General features: G+C 49.3%; 1 protein-coding gene across 1 annotated transcript; it reads left to right on the top strand.

The window, feature by feature from the left end:
- Positions 1-1017: 1017 nt before the first annotated feature.
- EDEM2 (ER degradation enhancing alpha-mannosidase like protein 2) lies at positions 1018-11517 on the top strand. Its single transcript, XM_071573107.1, has 11 exons — positions 1018-1208; positions 1277-1387; positions 1471-1510; positions 2846-2951; positions 4274-4399; positions 5306-5517; positions 6517-6658; positions 6932-7056; positions 8494-8638; positions 9729-9850; positions 10763-11517. The coding sequence occupies exons 1-11, from the start codon at positions 1078-1080 to the stop codon at positions 11246-11248; spliced, it is 1746 nt and encodes a 581-aa protein (XP_071429208.1). The 5' UTR covers positions 1018-1077; the 3' UTR covers positions 11249-11517.
- Positions 11518-11963: the final 446 nt, after the last annotated feature.

Here is an 11963-nt window from a genome sequence, read left to right as displayed (position 1 = left end):
GATCACAGTGGGGTTGGGTCAAGGGTTGGACTTGATGATCTCAGAGGTCTCTTCCAACCCAGTTCATTCTATGTTTCTATGGCTCGGGCACTGGTTTCCAAAGGAGGTCCTGTTGCACCACAGCGAACTCACCCACAGCTGGATCTGAACTAGAGGGAGAACCAGCATGAGGATGGTTTGCCAAGATGAAGGATCGCAGGCCAGGAACCATTCCGGGCATTCCCAGCCCCGTTTCCAGCCTGGAATCACACAGGAGCGGTGCCAGGAACCACCTGCTCATCCCACAGGGGGCAATCCCCTCGCGGACAGCTGGCCACGCCTCATCACCGTGCGAGTCTCACAGCGCTCGGTATCTTTATTTCTGGCCCTGAGAGCAGCACCCCCAGCGCTGCCCCAGCGACGGCGAGACAGCCCCGGGGAGGTACCGCGGGAACCCCCCCGTTCTCTGCGGGCCCTCCCGGCGATAGTTCCCGCAGCCAGACCCCACCGCCCCGCCGAGGCGGCCGCAACGCCGCGGATCCCACGGAACCCCATCGCCATCGCGCTCCTCCCGCTCCCATTGGCTGGCGGGTGCGGCGGGGCGGGGCGAAGAGAGGAGGGGATGGCTCCCATTGGCTGACGGACGCGGCGGGGCGGGGCGAAGAGAGGAGGGGATCGCTCCCATTGGCTGACGGGCGCGGCAGGGCGGGGCGAAGAGAGGAGGGGATCGCTCCCATTGGCTGACGGGCGCGGCGGGGCGGGGCGAGGGGAGGAGGGGATCGCTCCCATTGGCTGGCGGGTGGGGAGAAGCGTGGCGAAAACAGGGAGGGAGCGCTTCCATTGGCTGACGGGCTTGACTAGGCGGGGCGAGGACATGAGGAAGATGCTCCCATTGGCTGGCGGGCGGGCAGAGGCGTGGCTAAGATGGGAAAGCCGCTTTCATTGGCTGTCGGAAGGAGAGAGGCGGGGCCAGAACAGACGGAGGGCGCTTCCATTGGCTGGTGGGCGCGGCGGGGCGGGGCCAGTCGCGGGGCGGTGGCGGCGCGGGGCGGGGGGACCGGGAGCGCTCCCGGTGCGGTTCCCGGTGCGGTCCCGGGGATGCTGCGGGTCCTGCGTGGCCCCGGCCCGGCCATGCTGCGCTCCCTCGGCGCCCTGCTGTGCCTGTGGGCGCTGCGGCTCCCGGCGAGCCCCGGCGTGGCCGCCCGCGGGCTGGACGTCGCTTCCTACCGGTGAGTGCGGGGCGGGCGGGGCCGGGCCGGGCCGGGCCGGGGCTGAGCGCGCTGTGCCTGTGCCGCAGGGAGCGCGTTCGGGCCATGTTCTACCACGCCTACGATCACTACCTGGAGAGAGCCTTCCCCTACGACGAGCTGCGGCCGCTGACGTGCGACGGGCAGGACACGTGGGGCAGGTGAGGGCTGTCCCCGCCGTGGGGATGGGGATGGGGATGGGCGTGTTTCCCCCCGGGTCTGACCTCGCTTCTCTCCTCCACAGCTTCTCCCTCACGCTCATCGACGCGCTGGACACCCTGCTAGTGAGTAGTTTTGTGGATGCAATGCTAAGTGTAGAAAAGCATCAACAGGAGATAGAATTAGCTAAATAACCCCAGTGCTCGTAACTGGGCCGAAGTGTCATGTTTGACAATGTTCCTGAGCACCTGCAGCGCCCACACTGTGCCCTCAGGGCCACAGAGCCAACTGAGAGCACACCTGGGCTGTACGTGGCAGTTACTCATTGACCCGGAGCTTTGTGTTGTGCTTTACATCAGCCCTGGGAGGGAGGTGGTCAGAGCTCCCCATCCCTTCTAACTCTGCAATAAAGTCCTAAAGAGTGTTAAGGAAGCATTTTAAACAAGATCATAGAATCATAGAATGGATTGGGTTGGAAAAGACCTCCGAGATCATCAAGTCCAACCCTTGGTCCAACTCCAGTCCCTTTACCAGATCATGGCAATCAGTGCCACAGCCAAGCTCACTTGAAAAACCTCCAGGGATGGGGAATCCACCCCCTCTCTGGGCAGCCCATTCCAATGCCTGAGCAATCTCTGTGAAGAATTTTTTTCTGATCTTCAACCTCAGTTTCCCCTGGCAGAGCTTGAGCCCATCGTGCCCCCTTGTCCTATTGCTGAGTGCCTGGGAGAAGAGACCAACCCCCACCTGGCCAGAACTTCCCTTCAGGGAGTTTCAGACAGTGCTGAGGTCACCTCTGAGCCTCCTCTTCTCCAGGCTGAACACCCCCAGCTCCCTCAGCCTCTCCCCACAGCACTTGTGCTCCAGTCCCTTCTCCACCCTCGTTGCTCTTCTCTGGCCCCGCTCCAGCCCCTCAATCTCTTGCCTCAACTGAGGGGCCCAGAACTGAACACAACACTCAAGGTGTGGCCTCCCCAAGGCAGAGTCCAGGGGAAGGGTCACTGCCCTGGGCCTGCTGGCCACGCTAGTTTGGATCCAGGCCAGGATCCCATTGGCCTTCTTGGCCACCTGGGCACACTGGTGGCTCCTGTTGAGCTTCCTGTCCCTCAGTCCCCCCAGGTCCCTCTGCCTGGCTGCTCTCCAGCCACTCTGTGCCCAGCCTGGAGCGCTGCAGGGGGTTGGGGTGGCCAAAGGGCAGGACCTGCACTTGGCCTTGTTGAACTTCATCCCATGGGAATCAGCCCATCTCTCCAGTCTATCCAGATCCCTCTGCAGAGCCCTCCTGCCTTCCAGCAGGTCGACACTCCCTCCCAGCTTGGTGTCATCAGCAAATTTGATGAAACTCTCAGTCCCCTTGTTATTACTATCTGTAGTTAATGATTCCACAAATCAGCCCCAAGCACTCACCTGCCCTGTTGTTTCCTCTAAGCCTGGTTTCCTCTTCTCCTGCTCCCCTGCAGATCTTGGGGAACGTGTCTGAGTTCCAGAGAGTTGTCCATGTGCTGCAGGAAGGGGTGGACTTCGATATTGATGTCAATGCATCTGTCTTTGAAACGAACATTCGAGGTGAGGTGGGTTTTCCTGAGGGCTGTGTGGTGGCTTTGCCTCCTGCAGGGCCCTCTGAACTGCACACAGGGGCAGAGTGAGGTGGTAGCCAGAGGGAATTTGGGGTGCAGAGTCACAGGGCATGTAAACAGATAGAAAAATCCCACACAGACCTTTTTGTCTTTACACATCTCTCTGTGCTTCCTGCCCCGACAGAAACAGAAGTACACGTGGCAGTTTCAATATTCTGGTGTGAGGTTTTGAGCTCTGGAATAAACATTTTTTGCATTTTGAAACAGTACAGATTATATCCTGTATTCTTCTACACAACTTTTTTAGAATAAAGATCATTGATTTCTAATTTTAGCCCTTTTTTTCTTGAAAATCACAGAGGCCTTTTGGAGGTTTGTACCTGACTGAGAGCCTGATTATTTCAGTGCCATCCAACTGAAAACACAGTCAGGGAACAATACTTAGTTATGCTTTTGTTGTTTCTCCTGTCAGATATTGCTGAGCCAGTTTTACAGCAATGGAATTTCACTGTGTTTGTGGTGGTTGTTACAGACAAGCCTGTAAAATAACTAATATTAACTAATATAGCTATATTAGCTATATAAGTAATAGCTAAATATAAGTAATAACTCCCTGCCTCTGTCAGTCACATAGAAATGTGTGTCTCTGCCCTAGTCAGTTTTCTACAAAAAAGTTAAGAACTTTATACATAGCATTCAATTTTCTGGAAGAAATGAAGCAGAATTCCTCTCTTAGAGGTCCCTGTTCATGACACTGTTGGATAATGTTATATATACTCTGATAGGCCTCAGGGCAGGGAAGGTGGAGTAGGGCAAGTAGGATCTGATGCTTCTAAAATAATAGAAGAAATATGTCATGGAATCTGAGAGTATTTTAGGACCTTAAAGAGCATCTTGTTCCAACCCCCTGCCATGGGCAGGGACACCTCCCACCAGCCCAGGTTGCTCCAAGCCCTGTCCAGCCTGACCTTGGACACTCCCAGGGATGGGGCAGCCACAGCTTCTCTGGGCAACCTGTGCCAGGGCCTGCCCACCCTCACAGGAAACAATTCTTTCCCAATATCCAATTTAACCCTCTGTCACTCTGGAGCCATCACCCCTTGTGCTGTCACTCCACACCCATCTGCTGCCCTTTGCAAACTTGCAGGAGAAACCAAACCACTTTTCCTCTGTGACATTTGAATCAGGCTGGTAAGGATGAGCCGTGTCACTTTTCTTCCCTCCAAACCATGCCTCTGATAATGAGGGATATAACTGGTGCTGTATTACCTTCCTCTCACATTGTTTAATGGGTTCTGCTGTCCCTTGCAGTGGTGGGGGGGCTCCTCTCTGCTCACCTGCTCTCCAGGAAGGCTGGTGTGGAAGTGGAGGCAGGATGGCCCTGCTCGGGGCCCCTCCTGAGGATGGCAGAGGAAGCAGCTTGGAAACTGCTGCCAGGTGAGCCCTTGTCTGCTTTGTGTCCCTGTGCTTTGATGAAGATGCACAGCTTGATGTGTCAGCTGTCCTGTGTTCTCTGAGCTCAAAGCAAGTTTAGTTTTCAGGGAAAATGTGGCTCTGTGTGTGCATGTCACACGTGCTTAACACACCAGTTTGTGGCTGGTTGAGGGGAAATAGATTTAATATAAATAATAAATAAAGGCTGTGAAACAGCAGCTTGTAAAGACAATAAGATGTAGCCTTGTTTCCTCTCTGGGCTGCAGCTGGGATGTGTTCCCTCATGGCATGGCACTGTTTCATAGACTCATAGAATCCATTGGGTTGGAAAAGACCTCTGAGATCATCAAGTCCAACCCTTGGGCCAACTCCAGTCCCTTTACCAGATCATGGCACTCAGTGCCACAGCCAAGCTCAGTTGAAAAACCTCCAGGGATGGGGAATCCACCCCCTCTATGGGCAGCCCATTCCAATGCCTGAGCACTCTCTCTGCAAAGAATTTCTTCCTGATATCCAACCTAAACCTCCCCTGGCAGAGCTTGAGCCCATCGTGCCCCCTTGTCCTATTGCTGAGTGCCTGGGAGAAGAGACCAACCCCCACCTGGCCAGAACTTCCCTTCAGGGCAGCCACTGAGGGATCATAATCTCAGTGTTGGCTGTACAAAAGTAGGGCTGCATTCAGCTGCTGGCAAGGTGGGAGAGACCCACAGTACCTTCCCAGGACTGTGTGTTCCCTGGGGCTGCCCCTCCCAGGAACACTCTGCCTCTCATGTTGTTCTTTGAAATCCCTGCAATTGTTCCAGTCCCACTTCTTGACTCTGTGCAGTGGCATATGAAGCACATGTTTGCTTGAGAGTCTGTAAAGCATAACAGTGCACACTCGTGTGACCCAAACCCGCTGTGTTTCAGCTTTCCAGACCCCAACTGGGATGCCATATGGCACAGTGAACCTGCTGCATGGAGTAAACCCTGGGGAGACCCCAGTGACCTGCACTGCTGGCATTGGGACATTCATAGTGGAATTTGCCACTTTAAGCCACCTCACTGGTGACCCAGTGTTCGAGGATGTTGCCAGGAAGGCCTTGAAGGCACTGTGGAAAAATCGCTCCGATATTGGGCTGGTGAGTGAGGAGTGGACTGGGAATGTGCTGGCCTGGTTTTTGTGTAGTTTTGTGGATGCAATGCTAAGTGTAAAAAAGCATAAACAGAGAGGAGATAGAACTAAACAAATAACCACAGTGCTCACAACTGGGATGAAGTCTCATATTTGACATTGTTCCTGAACACCTGCAGCATCCCTTTCGTGCTGCAGCCCAACATTATCCCATTGTTCTGTCCCATGGCAGATGTGGTTGGGACACAAATCCCTCCTGCTGGGTGCTGCAGCTTTTGTAACATTGATCTGCAGCTGTAGCAGACTAAATAAAAGGTCTGTCTGATGCCTGGTGGGACAAAGGCCCACAGAGGAGAATAAGAGCATGGCAAGTGCACCAAGATCTTACCAGCTTATACATCTTTGGTGGTTTGGGAACATCCAAAGCTGGAAGTGTTATCTCTGTGTTCACTGTCTCCTGGTCTTTTATATTGCTGCTTTCTTAGCCTATATGGAATCTTGGTGTTGCAGATGTGAAGTGAAACAGATTTATTCATAGGCTGTATGAAGAGTTTTGTTTGTGCTTTTATTTGCTTTGGGATTTGCTTATTTTTGGTTTATACCCCTAATCCTCATTCAAGAAAGGGAATAGCTGGGGTTTTTTTTTCATGTTTGCTAAGCAAGACATGATTGTGTATTTTTTTCTGCATCAGCTGGGTTTGTTCATAGGCTGAAGAGTCTCAGATTTGAAGGACTGTTTAATTATTAGCATGGCAGCTCTTGTGCCTTTGACATTCTTGGTCTCTGTCTTTGCATCTGCACCTCTTCATCCTTCTGTACTTTTTTGTAAGTTTGAAATTAGGACTAATGAGTGGAGGAATTGCTAGTTGGAATGGTCACTGAATCTGTGAAACAATGGTCTGGAGAAAGGTCAAGGGTTTCTTGTGTGGGGGTGCTGTGGGGATTTAATTCTGTTTTAGTAGAAATGCTTTATTTGCCCTTTAACTCCAGCCTTCACTTCTTGCAGGTTGGGAACCACATTGATGTGATCACTGCCAAGTGGGTGGCCCAGGACGCTGGCATTGGGGCAGGAGTGGACTCCTACTTTGAGTACCTGGTTAAAGGAGCCATTCTCCTGCAGGACAGGGAGCTGATGTCCATGTTTCTGGGTGAGTGTTTGGTTTGGAAGGGACCCAGCAGGGCCTCCTTGGCTGCACTTCACAGGCACTGTGGAAGGAGAGGATGAAGGATCTAACAAGGTACATTCCAGACTGTTCTGAAGCCTTTGCTGTGGTATTTTTGAACAGTGTAATAACAGAATCACCAAAGTGAATGCCCAGAGAAGTTCATTCATTTGACAAGTGAAAAAGGGGCTACTCCCATCCTTAAAAAAGAGTTTTATTTTTTTGTTGGCTTACCTACCTATCTGTGTTTCTTTATAGAATATAACAAAGCTATCAAAAATTACACCAAGTTTGATGACTGGTACCTGTGGGTTCAGATGTACAAAGGAACAGTGTCCATGCCTGTGTTTCAGTCCCTGGAGGCCTATTGGCCAGGCCTGCAGGTAAGAGCTGTCAAAGCAGTAGCACATGGTTAATTTTGTTCATCTGTCATCGATCAATCTTTAATATCAAAGTTAAAAATATAACCCTCATCTGTGTGAAAGTTTGGCTTGATCTCTGGTGAAATCTCCAGCAGCCCGTGCCTGTAGAAGAGCAGATCTTGATTTTCTCCACAGTCTGAAAAAAAAGCCTCCCATTCAGCATCGTGGGAGGGTGGTTTTGTTGTAGCAAACACCACTGACAATGGTCTCATAATCCAGGTGTGAATGTGAGGAAAAAGAAATTCACACCTCTTTTTCCATCACCTCAGTAAATGCTTTGTTTGTGTGAATGTTTTCCCACTGAGGGCTTTGCTTCCTCCCTTTGGACTGAGACATTGTTTTCCCCACTGACATAGACTGAGGGCTGTGATTGACTAGATGTGTGTGTGTGTGTGTGTGTGTGTGTGTGTCTGTGTGTGTGTCTGTGTGTGTGTCTGTGTGTCTGTGTGTCTGTGTGTGTGTGTGTGTGTGTGTGTGTGTGTGTGTGTGTGTGTGTCTGTGTGTGTGTGTCTGTGTGTGTGTGTCTGTGTGTCTGTGTGTGTGTCTGTGTGTGTGTCTGTGTGTGTGTGTGTGTGTGTCTGTGTGTGTGTCTGTGTGTGTGTGTGTGTGTGTGTCTGTGTGTCTGTGTGTGTGTCTGTGTGTCTGTGTGTGTGTCTGTGTGTGTGTGTGTGTGTCTGTGTGTGTGTCTGTGTGTGTGTGTGTGTGTGTCTGTCTGTGTGTCTGTGTGTGTGTCTGTGTGTGTGTGTGTCTGTGTGTCTGTGTGTCTGTGTGTCTGTGTCTGTGTGTGTGTGTGTGTGTGTGTGTGTGTGTGTGTGTGTGACTCGGCTGCTTCGGGAAGGAAGATTTGGGCAGGGCTGTCCCCACGTGGGTGTGCCCCTTCCAGCCTGTGCAGTGGATTTTAGGTGAGGCTCAGCGTGCGCAGAACTGGCCCCACCGTTTAAATCCTGAGGTTCATCTGCCACGGCCGAGCGAGCTTGGACGGTGCCAGGGAAGTCCTCAGGACTAGAACCTACAGCACCCGGCATTTCCCAGGAGGTCTCCCATCCAAGTACTAATCCGGGGCTGACCCTGCTGAGCTTCCAAGATCTGACGGGATCGGATGTGAGGGAGGCATTTAACTGTCTGATTGACTAGATATTTGACTGAAGAAACACAATCTTTAAAAAAATAAAGAAGACTTCATATTATTTCATATTATTTTCCTACAGAAAAGCAGCATCTAACTCCTCAGTCTTACCTATTAAGGCATCATGTCCCAATATTATTTATACCATTCAGACCTGCTGAAACACCCATTTCTGTCACTGTCTCTGCTTTGCCCCCAGGAGTGTTACTACATCGATTTATGAGCTGTTTCTTCTTCACTCACATGTTGCTTTGCTAATTGTTCTCTCTCAGAGCCTGATTGGGGATGTAGATAATGCCATGCGGACCTTCCTCAACTATTACACTGTCTGGAAGCAGTTTGGGGGCCTGCCCGAGTTCTACAACATTCCCCAGGGCTACACAGTGGACAAGAGAGAGGGATATCCACTCAGGCCTGGTAAGAGAAATGAAATCAAAAGGGGCATGGGCTCCTCCTTTTGCTCTGGTGGTGAGATCAAATGTTGGTAACACCTGCTCTCCACAAGTTCCTCCCCAGTTTTGCTCTGACTTAGTTCCTGCATGGATTTCACCAGGGGTTTGCACAGTCAAAACTACACATTTTGTTTTCCATCAGTCACAAAGGCAGGGCTGCCTTTAAAGGAAGCAAAACGTGTTACTATAGAAAGGAGGCCTGTTAATGATTTGGGTTTATAATGTAGGATTTGACATATTTAAGTGTTAGATTGGCTGATATGGGATGTTTCAGTCAAGTGAAATGTTAAAGGGAGTGCTTGTGTCCTTTAAATTTAGGAAGTGAAAGTGAGCATGGAATAGACCACTACAGTTCTCCTGAGTTCCTGAAATGAACTCATTTTAGTTGCACTAGTAAAGCTCAAGACTTGAAAGAGAGTCTGTGGTACTGCAATGAAATTCTCTCTTTTTTTTCCTGATTTTTTACAACTTTGACATAAAAAAAAGCAAACCTGTTTATTAGGTCAATAAAACTTTGTACATGAGAAGAATTAATTTCCTTGTGGTCTGAGTGTTCAGGTGACATCCACACTGGACAAATCTACCAAAAATACTCATCAGCATTAACTTGCAAATTAATTACAGCATCCAAAAAGACATTAATAAGTAAACACATCACAGTGCCTATGTTTTGGATACCCCTGTTTCAAGAGACAGTATTTTTTAAAATTGTATTTTGAACATTGAATTTCTTATTTGTAATCCTTTCTAGAAGTACTTCTTTTCTTCCTTTGACAACTGAGTTTTAATCTTTTTCTCTCTTGCTCCCCCTCACTGAACGTGGGAAGGAACATTAGTCACTCACCTGAGCTGATCCAGGCTGGTTAGAGGGAATTTCTCTGTAGCACATCCTTAGGAAAAGCAAATCTGTGCTTGGAGCCAGAGGAAATTCAGTAACTGGGTTATTTATCTCATCATCCTAAAGGATTTTTTAATTAGTTAAGGTCTATCTCATCACCCCTGTGTATGTGGTTTGGTAATATTTGTATTTGGAAGTGTCTGGGGTGTTTTTGCAGAGCTGATTGAGAGTGCAATGTATCTGTATCGTGCTACGAGAGATCCCACACTCCTGGAACTGGGAAGAGATGCAGTGGAGTCCATCGAGAAAATCAGCAAGGTGGACTGTGGATTTGCAACTGTGAGTGTTAAATCGTCTTCTAAATCAGCTAAATAGCTGCTAAAAATCAGCTTTTGTGTTTTGCCAGTGAGTTAAGTGATCGCTTTGGGCAAAGGGCTTCTTTGTCAAACAGACCCCTTGTATTTCTCTGTGAAGCTGATCTGGTCAGGTTTCTGGTAGTAACTTCCCTCACAGTGGACCAAATTCAGTCACGGACTGTTGCACCAGAGCCCAAACCATTGGAAAGCATCAGAAGCTCCTCCTGCATCCCTACTAGGTGTTGCACCTGAGCAGGAAGGTTCACATGGAGGATCTCTGCCTGCCTTGTTTATGTGTTATTCTGCTTTCCCACTATGCCTTGAAAATGTGATCAAACCCACGAGAACTGCAGGGAGTGATTTCTCTAATGTCATTTAATAGAGGATATCAAACATACTATGAAGCTCTATTTTACAAAAATAACTATATATATTGGGAATTGGGACTTGTGATTTGGAAAGTAGGTAAAAGCCTTATGAATTTTTTTCTGCAGTAGGGGAAAAGATGGGAATCTCTTCTCCTTGCCCAGAGTGAGTTGACAGAGGGCAAGTTCAGATGTTAGGAAGAAATCCTTCCCTGTGACGGTGGGCAGGCCCTGGCACAGGGTGCCCAGAGCAGCTGTGGCTGCCCCATCCCTGGAAGTGTCCAAGGCCAGGTTGGACAGGGCTTGGAGCACCCTGGGCTGGTGGGAGGTGGCCCTGCCCATGGCAGGGAGTGGAACAAGATGGTCTTTAAGGTCCCTTCCAACCCTTTCTGTGATAAGATCCAGAGTGAATTGATGTCATGCTGTGCTTTTTAACTGAAATGAATTGCAAGCTGGTTTTATTTCCCCCCCAAGTTCATAACTTACTGAATTTGATATAATTGTAATCCACTCTATTTCTTCTCTTGTAGATCAAAGACTTGAGGGATCACAGGCTGGATAACCGCATGGAATCCTTCTTTTTGGCTGAAACAATCAAATACTTGTACCTGCTCTTTGACCCAGACAACTTCATCCACAACGATGGCTCAGACTTCGACGTGGTGATTACACCATATGGGGAGTGTGTCCTGGATGCTGGAGGGTACATCTTCAACACTGAGGCTCATCCCATCGATCCTGCTGCCCTGCACTGCTGCAGGAAGCGCAAGGACGAGCAGTGGCAGGTGGAAGACCTGATGAGGGAATTCTACTCACTGAAGAAAACCAAGAAATTCACTTTAAAAAGCCCATCTGACCTCAGTGAACGGGAGAGCGTAAAAGACTCTGAAGATGCAGAGAAAGCTGGAGAGAAGAGAAACTCTAAGAAGAGCTCACACTCCCTCCTGAGTTGCCCCAGTCAATCTTTTAACTCTAAGCTTGCAGTACTGGGACAGGTCTTCCTAGATAACACCTGATCCTATTTGTATCATCAGTGTAAATTATTGAGCTTGTTTCAGACTCTGGGAGTATATTTTTATAGTTTCATAATGGAAAGTGGTGTACCTCACAATGTGAACTGTATTAGGAAGTGAAACAGCTTCCCATTAAATTCTGCTACTCTTCCTTTATAAACCATGATTCAGGTACCACCTCTTAATGCTCTCCAGGTGCTGATTTCAAAGCAACTGGTTGTCTGAATAGCAAACACGTGTTCAGAAAGAGAAAGAAATGTCTGCAGGTTAAAGGTACCTTGTTTACTGCATTTTGTGAGTTTAAGTTGAAGTTTTACAGGCTTACAGAGTCCCCAGCTTGCTTTGCTCTATAAGAATGAGCCTGAGTGGTTCCCTGTCCAAAGGAGGAAAGGAGGGATTACAGGCTGCAGCTTCACCTCTGAGCCTGCAGCTCTCTGTGTGCTCCATCTTTTATCTTTAGTCTCTTTATAAACATGTGGTTCTCCTGGGAAATCACTGGCCAAGTTGAGAAAACCTGTTGATTTTGAGGTGGAGGCTCACATTTGGAGCTCTGGTGGGTCTGCAGAGCATGAAGGTTGGTGTGGGGGAAGCAGAGCACTTGGAACTTGGAAAAGTGCTCAGTCCCTCTTTTTAGAATCTGTATTTTTGGGAATTTTAAAAGCTGAATGAGTGTCCAGGTAATGTCTGGACAGAAAACTGAGATTGTGGATGGACTAGC

Source organism: Pithys albifrons, chromosome 18 (assembly GCF_047495875.1).
Source record: "Pithys albifrons albifrons isolate INPA30051 chromosome 18, PitAlb_v1, whole genome shotgun sequence".
Classification (NCBI taxonomy): domain Eukaryota; kingdom Metazoa; phylum Chordata; class Aves; order Passeriformes; family Thamnophilidae; genus Pithys; species Pithys albifrons.
This window is presented reverse-complemented; position numbering and strand designations above follow the sequence as displayed.

Coding starts and splice junctions, on each gene's coding strand:
- EDEM2 (XM_071573107.1), top strand. CDS start 1,078: ATGCTGCGGGTCCTGCGTGGCCCCGGCCCGGCCATGCTGCGCTCCCTC. Junction 7,057..8,493: donor CCTATTGGCCAGGCCTGCAG/GTAAGAGCTGTC, acceptor GTTCTCTCTCAG/AGCCTGATTGGGGATGTAGA. Junction 9,851..10,762: donor TGGACTGTGGATTTGCAACT/GTGAGTGTTAAA, acceptor CTTCTCTTGTAG/ATCAAAGACTTGAGGGATCA.